General features: G+C 36.1%; 2 protein-coding genes across 2 annotated transcripts in view; one reads left to right on the top strand and one right to left on the bottom strand.

Moving 5' to 3' along the window:
• Positions 1–791: 791 nt before the first annotated feature.
• LOC107224753 (transcription initiation factor TFIID subunit 9) lies at positions 792–2,718 on the bottom strand. The gene is made up of 3 exons (XM_015664933.2): positions 2,419–2,718; positions 1,888–2,337; positions 792–1,071 (listed from the first exon to the last, which is right to left on the bottom strand). The coding sequence occupies exons 1-3, from the start codon at positions 2,555–2,557 to the stop codon at positions 923–925; spliced, it is 738 nt and encodes a 245-aa protein (XP_015520419.1). The 5' UTR covers positions 2,558–2,718; the 3' UTR covers positions 792–922.
• Positions 2,719–3,266: 548 nt separating this feature from the next.
• The window catches only part of LOC107224754 (26S proteasome non-ATPase regulatory subunit 1), a 67,203-nt gene continuing 54,198 nt past the window's right edge, over positions 3,267–16,271 (top strand). Inside the window, exons 1-10 of the mRNA XM_015664934.2 lie at positions 3,267–3,409; positions 3,628–3,745; positions 3,870–4,039; positions 4,893–5,101; positions 5,185–5,643; positions 5,892–6,118; positions 6,445–6,697; positions 7,161–7,349; positions 12,100–12,315; positions 13,222–13,286. Coding sequence (XP_015520420.2) covers positions 3,391–3,409; positions 3,628–3,745; positions 3,870–4,039; positions 4,893–5,101; positions 5,185–5,643; positions 5,892–6,118; positions 6,445–6,697; positions 7,161–7,349; positions 12,100–12,315; positions 13,222–13,286 — 1,925 coding nt within the window. The 5' untranslated portion in view covers positions 3,267–3,390. The remainder of the gene's footprint in view (positions 3,410–3,627; positions 3,746–3,869; positions 4,040–4,892; positions 5,102–5,184; positions 5,644–5,891; positions 6,119–6,444; positions 6,698–7,160; positions 7,350–12,099; positions 12,316–13,221; positions 13,287–16,271) is intronic.

Here is a 16,271-nt window from a genome sequence, read left to right as displayed (position 1 = left end):
TTAATCCGTACAATTTTTTCGCATATTGTTACATCCTGTTTGTTGGCTTGATTGCTAAACTGGGATTTCTACTTCTTTAATTAATCAACTCAAACATGTTCAGTTTGACGACTTTTAATTAAACAATAAAAGTATTAAGAATTACAAGTCTATTACTGTGAAAGAATGTGTAATACTTCTTCAGGTGCAATACCAATGTCAGTATGCAGATGCAGAAATCTGTTGCAGATCAATTTTATAAATTTTTAGGAGACAATGGTTTCTAGCGACTCCATTCCAAAGTCAACTTTCTTTGTATTCTGGGACACAATATCAATCTATAGGTCAATCTTAGAGCTTTTTAGAAAAGCAAAACACCTTTCAAAAACAGCTGGTGGTTTTTTTCAACGAGTTTTACGATTGATTGATTATCTGGTACCACCCATGACCCATACTCCAGATTTCAAATGATAACTACTTTACATTTGTTGAAAACAAAGCATTACATTAACTGCCAACGTGATTCCGATCGTATGATGTTTCTTATCGATGTATCTCAAGTTTCATTTGTAAATACAATTAAAGATAGGAATAATGATCAATATTCATTGTAAACTTTAGCACGGTGATAATTGTATATTCGGCCAGATGCTGACTATTCGTACCAAACAGACAAAGACAGACTAGAAATTAAACTAAAAATGATTTAGGTAAATGTTGGTTCATTTTTTTAAATGGTGGATAATTTGATTGAAAGAAAACTGTGAACGTAAGTGGGAGTGAATAATAGCTAAATTGCCTATAACATTGAGTAACTGTGATAAATACTGTATTTATTATCAGAACGATTAGGGAATCAGAAGTGTTGATTTGGGGTGCACAGACCATTGTTATAAAATAATATTATTCATATGACGCGGGTACATTTTTTTTTTTTAGTTAGTCAGGCAATATCGTAGTCTTCTTCTTCTCTTTTTCTCTTCGACGAATCATCAGTTTCCATTTTTATTACAGACACAGGTTGACTTGATGAAATTTGAATCTTTGGCTTTCCAACAGCCGGTTTTCCTCCTGGAGCTCCAGCTCCAGCACCTGCCGAAATGTTTTTATCGCATGTTAGTATCAGCAGATAATAATGATGTATACAATATAGTTGAACAATCTTCAAAGATTAAATTCATTGACCGAAGATGCTTCTAAATTCATAAATTTAATTTCCAGTAAAAATATGTTCTCTAAATTTTGATTTACTCGCTTCACATTCCAAGAGTTTATTAATCAGTGGATAATTATCAACACTTCAATGCATAGAACAATTACTGTATTAATACTTTATCACGTTGAAGTTAGTGACGTTATTGTAAACTATGCATGTTAAGGAAAACCGTTATTTCGCTAATCTCGAATTGTCTGAAATTCAATAAAACGTATAATAAGCTAGACATGCTGATATTTTGATAATTTAACTTTTACAGTCATTTTAAAATTGGAAAATGGTGAAATTTTTTTTGTACAATGTTTCGTTAAGATATCGTTACTAACTTTAACCCCGTAATACTTTTTCATTTGTAAAAGGCTCAATCACTACAATTTTATATTCATTTACTGTTGAAGAATCATTTGCTAGTATTTTTCCTGAAAGTCTTTACAATCATTGAAGGAAGTTCCGAATGAGACTAGATAGATCGATCAACTCTACTGATATGCATGTGAAACTTGAGATAAATTCTCATATGGAAGGTAAAGAACAGAAATATTGGCAAGTAGGATGGGGTATTGGGGATGGAAAATTTATCGAGTATCTGCGAAATGATAAGTATTTAAATTATTAGTATGAATAGAATAGGAATGAAAATAATCTACTAATCCAATTTCCTCTACAAAAAAAGAAAACCTCTTTATATTTACCGGTGGTGAATTTGAACACAGGTTTTGGAATTGTTATAGCTTGGGTTCGGGCAACAGTAGCGAGAGTGCCAGGCCTCTTGACGATGGACAATCCAGTTTTGTTCGGTTCGATCTTGATCCTGGGTTGACCTCCGCTAAAATTATTTCCAACTATGGCGTGTAACGGCTTACCAACGATCTTTTTGGTAGCGTTTTTCAGCTTATAGTTTGTGGCATTGAGGCAGTAACGATCGGGCGGAAGGCGCAGGCCATTGTTTGGCTTAACAAATGGCAACGGAATATTGTTCTTTGCTCTGGCTACATCCAGTAGTACATCTCTGGGAGGCGGATTGGTGAACGAACGTTCTAACTGCATTTTTACAGCGAGTCTAACATCGTCTAAGTCAATGAACTTCTTCTTCGCATGGTTAGCATATATCCTGCTGTCGTCCAGTATACAGGTTACGTAACCTGAGAACAATTGTACGTAAAATTGTAATTCATTTTAATGAAACGATGAAAACAACGCGATACAAGAGAGGATATACTCACGATAAGTGAATTCGAGGAGTTGATTTATAACCTTTGGCTCGTAGTCAGTGATGCCCATGTCTTTCATTATTGACATTATAACTTGCGCGTCTTTCGGTACATGTTTAATCTGGCTCATTGATTTCGGTTTATCTGCCATATTTCGTGTTCTTCCTTCGACTTTAAATTCATAAAATATCAAACTTGGTCGCTGTTTCTAAATTAGGTTAACTGACCCTGTCGAACCATTAATACAAAAACATTGTGTTTTCTCTGAAGTAGGCTAGTTTTTGGAAAGGTGGATTTTGATGGAACTGCGGAAAACTCGATAGTAGTTCGATATTTTTAAATTCGATACCTCGATATTCGTTTGTCTTCCCGTTTTGATTACTGTTGTTCAGCACTATTACGGCATAGTTCAGTGGACTTAAATGAAAACTAAATTAGCTCAAGCGACCCTTTCAACCTTTCTGTGGTCATAAATACTATATAAATACAAAAACATTCAGTTTGATATGAAGTTGGCTTGTTTTTGAAAAGGTGTATTTTGATGGTAGACTGCGTAAAAACTCGAGACCAGTTCCATATTTTAAAATTCAATACCTCGATATTCGTTCGTTCTACCGTTTTGATTGCGGCTGTTCACCGCTATTACGGATTAACGGCATAGTTCAATGGACTGGAATGAAAACTAAATTAGGTCAAGTGACTCTGTCACCCTTTCTATAATCATAAATAACGTATAAATACATAAAAATTGAGTTTTATATCGGGTTGGCTGCTTTTTGGAAAGGTGGATTTTGATGTTGAGACTGCGGGAAATTCCAGAGCTGTTCGATATTTTGAAATACGATACCTCGACACTCGCTTGTTACCATTGCGGATGATTACGGATTTGCGGCATAGTTCAGTAGACTTGATCCGCGTCAAGTCGTTGTACGTTTTTCGTCTCCTGAACAATTGCGTTAAATCGTAAGATTCACCTAAAACAACATGAACATCACGTCAGCAGGTGAATAAAACGGTTTTTCGTTATTCCGGCAACGAAAATTTTCAATTGTCGACAAAAATACAGGACATTGAAGTTTTTCGAAAGCCGGCTACGCTCGTGTGCAAGTCACTGTTTTCAGTCATGACATGATTTGCAAGCCTTGTCATACCTAACCTATAATATATGGATAAAAATATGTTGACAACACTCGATTTTCATTGTTCATATTTATTTTCCAGCGGGAATAATTTCCCTACTGGAAGAGCCGATGCCTGAGCTGAAAGTGTTCGCTCTGAAAAAACTAGATCTCATTGTGGACGAATTTTGGCCAGAGATATCCGAGGCGATTGAAAAAATGTACGTGTCACAATACTTATTTATTTGTACAAATCTGTATGTGTGTTACTTGAGTTGTCTTTTAAGATTAAGAAGCAAAATTGCTATAATAATAATCATGAGGCGTCGTTTAACTTATCTACAGCGAAATATTGCACGAAGACAAGGGATTTAATCAGCATGAGCTGGCAGCGCTCGTAGCCAGCAAGGTTTACTACCACCTTGGAAGTTTCGAGGATTCTCTGACTTATGCTCTTGGCGCTGGCGAGCTATTCGACGTTAACGCTCGCAATGAGTATGTCGACACAACGATCGGTGAGTTGAAACTAGTCCAAATTGCTGCTACTGGTTTGTTCTGGATCAATTAGTCTAGCCAATAGAGAATTTCACTTTAACTATTAATGCTAGTCATAAAATTGTATTGAAAACTATCGTTTTATGGACTTGAATTACAGATGCGAGAAGTCCACCCGAAAATTTGTTTATTCAAATTAATTCTAAATCAAGGTCTTTGACCTGTGACTCCTATAATTGAACTTGTCATTTTTTTTTTTTTGATAACCGACGACGCCATTTGAAAAAACTGTTTTTTTTTACACAAAAAGATATAGGACGCGAATTCCTACACATCAAAACTCATGTATCTATAATTTATTCCATTATTAATTTATTAATCATGGTACGAGAATTTGAAATTTACCTGTTTTTCAACATCTATAACTATTAGAAAAAATTATCATTTTGAGTCACGTTTTCTGAAGGTTGTACAGGAAAGTCAAATCTTTGTAAATACGATTTGGTTAAATTTTCTGCAGTAAAAATCATCAATTTTTGCCCAGTAATCAACAGTTTTTTGCTTCAAATAAGTGGAATCTATGTTAACGTTTTTCTCAACAGATGCAAATATCCAGAATGATATTTGAGAATATGTTTTAAATGAAATGTAACCAATATATGCCGTGACTTTAGTATAGCTATGTGTCTTTGGGCAGTAGAGAGAGGGAAATGGTTTTCCTTTTTTTGATACTAAACATTTGCTAAGAAGGTTTGTAAAAATCGCTTCACGATTTATGATTTCCTTTTATCTCACGTGATTTTCGTCTCTATTGACTGGACTAAATAAAGGTCTTATCAAATTAATACATTAAAACAAATTTTCTTTTTCCAGCCAAGTGCATTGACTTTTATACTCAGCAGCGTATTCACGAAGTTGAAGGAAAGTCTGCAGTATCTAGCAAGGCCATTGATCCGCGTTTGGAGGGAATCGTGAATCGGATGTTTCAGCGATGTTTGGACGACGGTCAGTACCGCCAGGCGCTAGGTCTTGCTCTGGAGACTCGCAGGATGGACATTTTTGAAGCTGCTATCATGCAATCTGTAAGTATTTATGAAAGAATGTTACGAAAATCTTTGAGTGCCGCGTTTGAACGCCAGATTAGTTTCTTTTCTTACATTTCTAGGACGACGTTGCGGGCATGCTGTCCTACGCTTTTCAAGTCGCTATGAGCCTCATTCAGAATCGGGGATTCCGCAACACGGTGCTCAGGTGTCTCGTGAGCCTCTATCGGAACCTGGGAACTCCCGACTACGTCAACATGTGTCAGTGTTTGATCTTTCTTGACGATCCGCTAGCTGTTGCCGAACTTCTTGATAGATTGAGCAAAGGTTCACAGGAGTTTTCATTGATGGCTTATCAGATCGCGTTCGATCTATATGAATCTGCGACTCAGCAATTCCTTGGACGTGTTCTTCAGGCGTTAAGAGCAACTGCCCCGATTCCTGCTGCGCTTATGGTCAAACCTATTATAAAACCTGCCGTTAAAGCTACTGCCGAAATACCGGCCGATTCTCCGGCTACCGAGACCGAACCAAATGGGATTACTGCTGACGAAACTCCTCAGCGCAGCATAGAAAGTTTGGTAAGTCCAACCGAGGTCTTGCTATACATTTATGACGGTAAAGTTGTGTAATAGATGTTCAGGATTTCAAGAAATCTTAAAAAATTTGAATAATTATTTGATTGTTAAAGTAGTTGAGTTACTGTCGTACATCAAATTTCAAAGTAGTTAATCATCTGCTGTTTTAAAACCCAGTTTTGAGCGAGTATGGTTTAAAATCTGCTATTCAAATGTTGGTCACACTACAAATTTGTTTTTACATTACTCAGAGTGCCCAGGAGCGGGAGCAGCAGGAGCGTGTGGATGCGCTGTCGAGTATTTTGGGCGGTGAGGTGTCGATAGATTTGCATCTACAATTTTTAATTCGCAGCAATCATACCGATATGCTGATTCTCAAGAACACGAAAGACGCTATACGCGTGTCGATTTGCCACACTGCGACCGTGATAGCGAATGCCTTCATGCACTCCGGCACGACAAGCGATCAATTCCTTCGGTAAGTGAATTTCCATAAATAATCTACGAATAACATAGGATGGATGTGATCAATCGCTGGACAAAATTGAAGTGTGTAACGTTAGCTTAGCAAAACCTTAAGAAAAATCTCATTAATTTTCAATTTCAATGTACCTATGAAGAAGTTAATTTTGAGTAGGAGTATTTCTTCATTTTCAATGGTTGACGCAAAATTACGCAATTTTAAAATTGTGAGGTAAAAAGTTTTCCCATAGTTGAATTTTCACGTTAACGATACTAACTTCAACCTCACACTTTTGGTTGCAACTCTCACCTGAAGTTTCTGACTTGCTTACTCGTTTTCAGTGACAACTTGGAGTGGTTGGCTCGCGCCACAAATTGGGCCAAGTTAACAGCCACGGCGTCATTGGGTGTTATACACAGAGGCCATGAACAGGAAGCTCTGGCTTTGATGCAGTCTTATTTACCACGTGAGACTGGCGCCGGTGCCGGATATTCGGAAGGAGGTGGTCTCTACGCGTTGGGATTAATTCACGCCAACCATGGAGCAACCATCACCGATTATCTCCTCGGCCAGCTGAAGGATGCACAAAATGAAGTAAGATTTTTGTTCAAATGACTAACTAGTCATATTATCATAGGGTTTTAAATTTCTTAGCTGAATTTGTAAAAATTTCAGCATATAAAACTGACAAAAAATACTGCAATGACCGCGATAAAAATGTTCGTTTTGATTTGAAAACCAGGCTTATATGAATAAATGCTAATTTATTGCAATGTTTATTTATATTTTCGAGCTTTTTACCTGAATTTTAAATGAATCGACGTTTTTAGTTTAGAAATATGGGTTATTTGTGTTCTCACATTATATTCTATTACCAATAGGTAAATTCTTTTTACCAAGACGAAGGCTAAGAATCAGTTCTAATTGATTCTATTCACACATTTACACGTATAATATCCGTTACATAATTCTTTTTCAAGAATAATCCACCACTCTAATGTACAAGTGCAAGAAACGAGAGTTCTGTGAATCTAACGAATTGTACTTTATTGCAAAGATGGTGCGTCACGGCGGCTGCCTTGGACTTGGACTTGCGGCGATGGGTTCCCACAGACAAGACGTCTACGAACAGCTTAAGTTCAACCTGTATCAAGACGACGCTGTGACTGGCGAAGCTGCTGGTATCGCCATGGGGATGGTTATGCTTGGCTCAAAGTCTACTCAGGCTATCCACGACATGGTGGTGGTGAGTGGTCGAGCAATAACTCTATATTATTGGAACCGAGGGTAAAATTTAATCAGGATGGATTGGAATGAATTTTAATCTTTGTGAAATGCTTCAGAGAACATTCAACAAATACGTTAAATTTTTTGGACGATTTTAGACAGCCGTACCTTGTCCCCCGTTTGGTCTATAGATTCATAACTCGATTCATTTCTAAGTTTGTCCATAATGAAACATATACGAGGTATTCGAGGTATACGAGGTAGAAACTTTTACGCGTAATCTTCTTTCATAATGTCAATACGAAGCTAAATTCTGTTTACATCCGTTTTGACGTTTGCCCAAAATTTTGCTCATCTCGAGTAATGATCAATCCACCGAACTCCTAATCAATTTATTCGATTTTTTTTTTATTATGCTCCTTGTGTTTAGGAACAAACAGATCGAGTTTGACATTAACAAAAACTTTGAGTTCATTTTCATGAGATGTTTTCGGTGTTTTCAGAAATCACGGTGCAGGTTTAATAATTGGATTCGCGAATAACGGCGAACAGCCGAAGTGCTCGATTCTCAAGGGAGTCTCTATTCTGTCCCCTCTTTTTGCCGCTATTCTTTCCGTTCTTTCTATCCTTATCCATAATGGCATCCCCATTGGGTTTAACATCCCGTAAAGTCGTGATATAAAGAATAACCGTTTTCCCGTTCGTTTTTTTCCACGTCTCGTTTCTGCATCGTGAAGGTAGAAAAGGTTTTATATAGTTATAATACAAATATGTTGAAGAATTTCTTGACCTTATCTTTAATTATGTGTAGACTTTCTCGGTTTCGAAGGTCAATAAAGGAGGGAAGTCAAAATTTTTTTACGTTCTGATCCTTCTCAGAACATAGATTAGATGTTGATCATAATTTTAATATTAATAATACAACCCCGCGAAAAGAAATATAAAGAAAAGATTAGTCTTGGAAATGTGCAACATCGTTTGTGACAAAAATACTGTCAATCTCAAATCAGACACTGAATCCGCCATGATGATCGATTAGTGATCCACCTTCATCTTTCGCTTTCTTCCATCAGGTAGTTACGACGTTCGATTGTTTGCGTCATTATTGTTTAATAATTCTTTAATTGTTGGCTAAATAATGCCGCCAAAAGAATCTGATAAACCTTAGCTCTCCTTCAGTGTTGGTAAGCTTTTAAATTTAGCAAATTATTGATTACATTGGATGTGAGTGTTAACAATAATCTTGTCATTCACTAAATGATGGATGACTTGGCCGCTATTTGGCTTTGATTGATTGATGGATACCACCGATTTGCTATGAATTGGTAACTTGAATTTTTCTTTTTTTCTTTTGTTTTCCATTCTTTTTGAAAAATTTCACCGCGGTTTTTCGCGTATCCAATGTAAGTTTGCTCATATTCAATTTATAGAACAACATTTATCTATAACTAAATTCCTTTCTTTATCTCAATCAATAAATAATATTTTACTTTTCCGAGGAGGTCCCTCGTCAGGGCCAGAACGAGAATAAATGTTGACCCCCCCTCCCATTATTGACCTTCGGCACAGAGAAAGTTTACAAATAATATACATACACATAAGAAAGTACCAAAAACGTTAAAGATTCCGAATATATAAGTTTACTCTGGTCTTTGCTTTCCGACCGTTTCAGTAACTCCGAATAAATCCCCCCTCCAGTAGCTCGTGTGTTTCAAAAAATAATTTTCACTGCTACGTCTTTTTTTTTTGTATTATATAACACAAAATTGGTTTGTATAGAGTTTTGCGATCTTTTGTTTAACCTTTTATCATTATTCATAAATCATTCAATGATTAGAAAAAAAAAAAAAGAAAACAATCTCCTCACAAACACTACAATTCAATAAAGTTGCGTTGTTTGTGTAATATTGTATTTCATTGCCGTGTCTGGAGAATACATGCGTAACGATGAAAATGATGACGATATAAACGAAGAGGATAGGGTGAATAAAATATGAAGAATATATAGCGTATAAGGTATTTATGAGATAGGGCCTTTTTCACGCGGGCGTAATTTATTCTTGTCATATCAACCAGGCGAATTTCCCGGTCGGTGTCAGATATTCGCAAAGGGTACGATCCGCCCTGTAACCGTGGCATATGTTGCGAATATATATTTCTGACAAATGGACCGTTTTCAAACGATCCATCGGCTTCTCCTTTTCGTCCCATCTGCTATTTGCCATTTTTACCATCATCATTATTGTTATTATTATTCTGCGGAAAAAAACATAGAAATAGGAAGAAGTTGATTCTTTTTTTTTTTTGTTTTTCTTTTTCTTTTCCTTTTTTTTTATTTGCGGCTCTTTCTCGGTCGTCGAACTGATCAATAAAATACGTACGGCAAGTTTTTTTTTTTTTTTTTTATTCCGCCAACATTGTAGAAACAGTTTTGACTTCGTCGAAGTTAGTTCCCCCCCCTTTTTTTTTTTATCGTTAATATATCACATTGTTTTGATGCACCGACGTTCCGAACGAACTTCATTCTCGTTTAGCGATACATTGATCAAATGTTCCTAATTGAATCGAAAAAATGCGGAAAATGAAAAATCCTCTGATGCATGCAGCGTAGTGCAAAAAAAAAAAAAAAAAAAAAACAAATGGAAAACGTGCACCGAGAGGAAAATTGAGAGAATTCTGGCCAGCGTCCAACAGGGTTTTACGTCTATAGTTAGATCAAGCGTAGGCAGCAGGACGTGCATCGTCCTCGTCGAAAAGTCCGTGTCTGCTAAATTAGAGGGTCGGAAAATTCATCGATTCATTACTTTATCGATTTTCGATATCAGAGAGGCAACCAGTATGGGAAGAGGAGAATCCGCGTTTCTACTTTATACGTAAATAATAGAGCGTCTACATGTTCGAAAACTTTTCGCCTACGCGAGTAGCTAAATTGTACACCTATTTTACGACGCACCGAAAGCTCCGCCCCAAAAGCAAAAAGTTACCGAAAGTTCGCCGTATTTTATCGAGTATAAGCCGACGGACTAGAAATCGACGATCGATAATCGGGTCTTGTAACTTGTTACTTTCGATCTATTAGATTTAACCCCAAGCCTTTATACTGTTTGATTTCGGGTTTCGAGGAGATTGGTTTGCCCAAAAATCGATACTTTTCATTAATCTTGGAACGAGATACGAAAATAAAAAATACGGTAATTGTCAACGGAAGTTTAGATATCGATACTTCATTTAGAATCTGTTATTAGTTTGTTAGTTAGAAACTGATGCATAATTTCAAACGATTGAAAAGAAGTTCACCAAATAACTTTATAGAAATATGATAATATAGGTGTTCCCCCCCCTTTTTTTTTTGCTCTACAAAAATCGTATCGTTTGAAAAAATTTTTGTGGATTCGTTTCTGTTCAATTTACTTTTTTGCAAAGAATAATAATAATAATAATAACTTCCGTGTAAAAGCAGAAATAATCAACAATGTGTAGGGATAGATTGAATTTCAGAAACAGCGTGTGCAGGCTTAATTGGTATGACCCGTCGTTTGAAACTCTCGCTTGTGACCTCAGTTAGTTGGGATAAACCCAGGCGAGGCAGGCCTAAACGTTTAGAGAGGGGTTGAATTTACCCCGGAGACTTGATTGTCATTCTGACTTTCCCGTTTTGCCTTCGAAACGAGAATTGAGGAAATTTGAGAAGCACGAATAACAAGAGTCCAACGAAAATGTTGATAAAAAATAAAAATCGTAGCATCAGAATTTTAAATAGATATCGAAGTATATCGAAGCTGGTTGAATAGAATGTTAATTTTCTTAAATCTTTCCTTTTTACGTAGAAGGAACGAGTTATAAAGTTCTGGTTTAGGCATTTTTGTGGATCATCGTTTGGGATTTCGTTTTCCAATGGATCGTCTACGAATTGCTTGAAATTAATTTCTTCATCACTTTAATACCATCGTCAATAAAGCGTATGGTTATTTTTTCGTCAAATGATGTATCGCAATCATCTGTTTTGTGGAAAATTCATTAACAAACAAACTGTAATGATCTGTAATTGATAAAAATTGGACACATAAACGATGGTATTAAATTTTTGTGTTGAAATAAATACAAATATACCGAGGATATATCGCTTTAAAATCTGAACACAACTCTATCGTCATTGGTCACAGATTTTTTCAGTTAATTCTTTGCCTATTTTTTATTCATTGTTTTTTCTTTTCGCATCGACAACATTTTTTTTGCATTTCTCGCTCTCTGCTATCACTTACGTATAACCGCTTTGCTCTAGGGCTAACCTCGTGTCTCGTTAGATAAAACATTCCAATTTTATTATTGCGTAGTTATAGCACTTGAGGTGAGACTCGGTCGATCCTTGGGGGCCACTGTCGTCACTTTATACGATTACCTATTCGATACGGAAACTGCTCCCTTGGCTCTGATATACATTTACGAAACGAATTCTCGAATCGAATCGAATTAAATATCCTAATATAGTAAATTATTAAGATCCGTTTGCTATTTTGAATGATATTTAGCAAAATTGTGTAAAATTAGATTTATAGTATTTTTGTTTTTGTTTGTTTTTTTTTTTCTTCAAGAGAAACATGTGTTCTTAATTTTAGCAATTATCGGTAAAGTGATAAAAATATGGATGTGCAATATGATGAGTTAACTATTCAGTCGATAACAAAAAAAATTATTTTTTATTTTATTTTTATCTCTAGTTTAATTGTCAATTGAGCTTAAATTCAGTTGTCTTGTTTTTTTCTTTGCAGTACGCGCACGAGACGCAGCATGAGAAAATACTGCGTGGTCTTGCTGTCGGTATCGCATTCACGATGTACGGTAGACTGGAGGAAGCCGATCCGCTCATCGCATCGTCGACCGCCGATAAGGATCCAATCCTCCGAAGAAGCGGTATGTACACCCTTGCGATGGCCTACTGCGGAACAGGAAACAACCAGGCAATACGGAAGCTTTTACACGTCGCGGTGAGTGCAGTTCGAAAGTTTTACTACCCCACGAACAAGGGGGAATAAAGGAAGAGGGAAAAAATTATTTCTCGTCAACTATATCGCGCACATCTCGGTATAGCAGCTGTAATACTCCTTCATACTTTTACGTCTCGCAACGCTTTGGGCCGTTATTCTTGGTGCTTGGAAGAAGAAAGGTGAAAGAAAAAAGATCTCGAGAGTTTTCATCATCCGGTTTCGCCAATTCGTTTGATAAATGGCTCCGCATTCCGAACCCCGGTGGTCTAAAATTCTGAAAAAAATCAAGCAGATGCGGACCGATGGCAAAAAATGAAGCACCAAACTACGTGATGATCCGTTGATAATCTTGGGAATTATAGCTTTTTGAAATTTCTGCATCGCCGCCATTTTGTTTGAACGAATCCACATGTAACTTTGCACGAAGAGAAGATTCTCGACAGCTGAAAGAAAATGATGTCACCTCTTTTCTTCGCGAAGTAATTACTTTCGACGATGGAGGCGTTCGAAGGAAGAAAGGCGAAGAAAAAGATTTCGAAAGTTCCATCATCCGGTTTCTCCAATTCGATTGATAAATGACTCCGCATTTTGAACCCTCGTGATCTAGAATTCTGAAAAAAATCAGGCATACGCGAACCAGTGGCAAGAAATGGAGTACCAAATTGCGCGATGATTCGTTGATAATTCTGGAAATTGGGGCTTTTTTACAACTTCACCTTCGCCGCCATTTTGTTCGAACGAATCTACAACTTTGCACGAGGAAGAGAACGATGTCACGTTTTTTGTTCACGAAGTAATTACTTTCGACAATTTCGCGATCCAATATATAACATTTAAACTTACGTAATGGTCATCGGAGTCGATTTCAACTTTCAAATTTATCGGTTTTTTTTTTCTATTTGTCAGGTTTCCGACGTCAACGACGATGTAAGGCGAGCCGCTGTCACTGGTTTGGGATTTCTGCTGTTCCGGTGAGTCGAGCTTGTTTTACAAAATTTAAACAAACGATTATTCATTATCTTCTACTAATATTTCTGTGGTGCTAAATGTGACCCTCATTATTTGGCATCACTTGTAACCCTAATCGCGTTAATTCTTTCCAACGTAAAAACGAAGAAAGAATTATCTGACCGCATCAGGAATACATTTATTTCCAACTAAACGTGGCTGATATCAATTATCCATATAAAACGGCCGATGCTGTTCCCGAGTATCAACAGACTGCTTTTGTTTCGCGTAATAATTTCAAGCCCCGAATCGTACGCGTGTATGGGTATATTTACATAGATACGCTTCTGCCAATATTCGAACATCGACACAAGGTGGCTGGGTAATGAAATTACTCGCGGCTGCTTAATTAATCGGTATCTATCAATTACTACATTCTATATTCACTCCACAAAAGCTCGCTGCTTACTCACTGCTACCCCCTACCCCCCACCCCACCATCAAATTTTCACGTCGATAAATTTTCATGTTTAAATTAATTGAACGACGAATCTAAGTTTTTGCTTGATATTTAAATATTCTTACGTTTCGTCGATTCCGTAAGTTTCTGCGCGGTTGAGGAAATAAAAAAAAAATAAATAAAAATCGTTTCTTTACATTTGTATCCTTTGATTTTCATTACGAGGGTGAAAGAAAATATTCGATTTTGATTCCTGCGTTGAATGGGATATTTTGCGAACGATAAATCGTCGTTTTTCTTTATCGCGTTCTTATATTTATCTAATCGGAGTCGACGCGAAATTTCAGCCATTATACAGGTACATTTACTTTTCACTTTAAACGATTTCGCAATATATTATATATATAATCGTTTAAAGTGAAAAGTAAATGTACCTGTATAATGGATATATATATACATATATAAAATATATATATATATATATATATACACGTATTGCGTGTATTGATCGGTTTAAATGATGCAGAAATTTCTGCACGGGAAAGCGTTTGAAACCAGAAAGTCGTAGAGCCGGAAATCTGAGTTCAATTTGAAACCTCTGGTATCTTGAGAGGGCTGCCGAGAAAAACTCTCCCCGCGTTAGTTATTATTATATGCCTATAGAGGTATTGAGGGCAGTATTACGGAGGTGGAAACGAAAAATGGATCTAATGGTTCGAAGAAAACGAAGTACCCACGTTTCTTGAATGGAACAAAAAGAAAGAATAAAAAAAAAAAAAAAACATTATACACATAACTTCTCTATCTCGTCGTCGGTTTGTTTTTATACTGATATTATTATTATTTAATCGTCATTTTTATCGTTAGACTGGAAGTATAATAATTATCTATCAGATTTTTTTTTATTAAATATTATACATTGGGATGTGTCCGAAAGGTTTTTTTTTTATTTATTTATTTTTTTTTTCCGTGAATGAGGCTAGTTTCTGAACATTTCTTATCATTTACGAATCGACGAAAAGATGCTGCGCGATTCTTTTTTCATGCTTTATTTTTTCTCGTTCGTTTCTTTTTTTATTTTATTTCTCTTCCACCATCACCTCAGACAAAAAAATTGCATCGACCGTGGTGAAAAAAAAATTTCAAATGTAAAAGAAAATTCTGGTTTTTTGTAAATATCGAAATGTGACTTTTTTTTTCATGCGAAAAAAAAAAGTAATTATTGATAAATTTTTATCTAGAGAAATCGCCCGAATATAATTAATGTAAATATGAAAGAAAGAACTGTATTGTTAAATATTTAGGAAGTTAACGTGTATTCAATTTTTTTTCGTCGATTGCGCTCGTACAAATTTTTTCGGGCAATTCGAGGCTCGCTGTTTTCAAAATTATAATATAAAAAAAAAAAAAAACCTTAGGCCGTATTTTCGAGACTGTTATTGTCGTATCCACGAATCTCTGGCGAGTCGTATTAAAGAAATATCCAGGAAAGAGAAGGTCTACGGAGATCAGAGAAGGGAACGTCCGTCCAAGTTGACAAAGAAATCTCTGCGGGCTACATACGTATGTATATATTTATGTATACACATGTAGCCGAGAATTATTTATACCTGAAAAGCGTCAACAAATCTTGTCTCATTCTTTGGCCTCTGCCAAACGCGGCTTGCAGGTTCCTCTGTCTCCTAGCTTTTTCCTTTCATCCTTTCGGCCGTCGTTCGCGATAACTTTGCCGATTTTTTCCATCCCTTCACCCCGACTTCCTCCCTCCCCCCCCCCTTTCTTTCTTTTTTTTTTATTACTTTTCTCTCCTCTCTTTCTTTTACACGTACATCGATATCGCCGAACGGCTGTACAAACTCCCGGGGAAAAGTGTAACAAGGAGAAACAAAAGGGATGCATAATACATACATATATATATATATATATATATTTTGTATATTTATATATATATATATATATATATATATATATATATATATATGTGGGTGAAAGAAAAAGAAATTTAGGAAAGAGCCCTTCTTATATATAGACGAGACTTGTAAACGACATATGAAACTTGATCAGTTATTCAATTATTGAATGAAAAAAAATTTTGAAGAAAACCAAAAATGGTGAGGTTCAAACGTTGGTTGGGTTCGCATGGAATTCCCCATACATATGTATTAGAGTGAGCCAAAAAAATTAACCTATGGAATCTATGGTCTTAATTAAAAGGACCTATTTACCGAGAAAAATATTATTCCGTTTGGAAAAATTTTTAGCTCAATTTTAAAAGGTGTCGCTGGCCGTTTTAAATTTCCCATTTAAATAACACGCGTATAATTTTTTTTCATTACAAATGTTGTAACTTTTGAACCGTTTGAGATAAAAAAAATTTTCAAGGCATATTCTTGTAAGGCGTGAAATTCTCTAAAAAAAGTCCCTGGAGTTGATTTCTTAGACTCCAAATTCGTATAATTACGGGCGGTGAAAGTCGAAGAAAAGCGGAAATATGCGGTACAGCGTTAATACAAAATTATAATCGAACTTTAACGAAAAATGAAGAACG

Source organism: Neodiprion lecontei, chromosome 3, assembly GCF_021901455.1.
Source record: "Neodiprion lecontei isolate iyNeoLeco1 chromosome 3, iyNeoLeco1.1, whole genome shotgun sequence".
NCBI lineage: Eukaryota > Metazoa > Arthropoda > Insecta > Hymenoptera > Diprionidae > Neodiprion > Neodiprion lecontei.
This window is presented reverse-complemented; position numbering and strand designations above follow the sequence as displayed.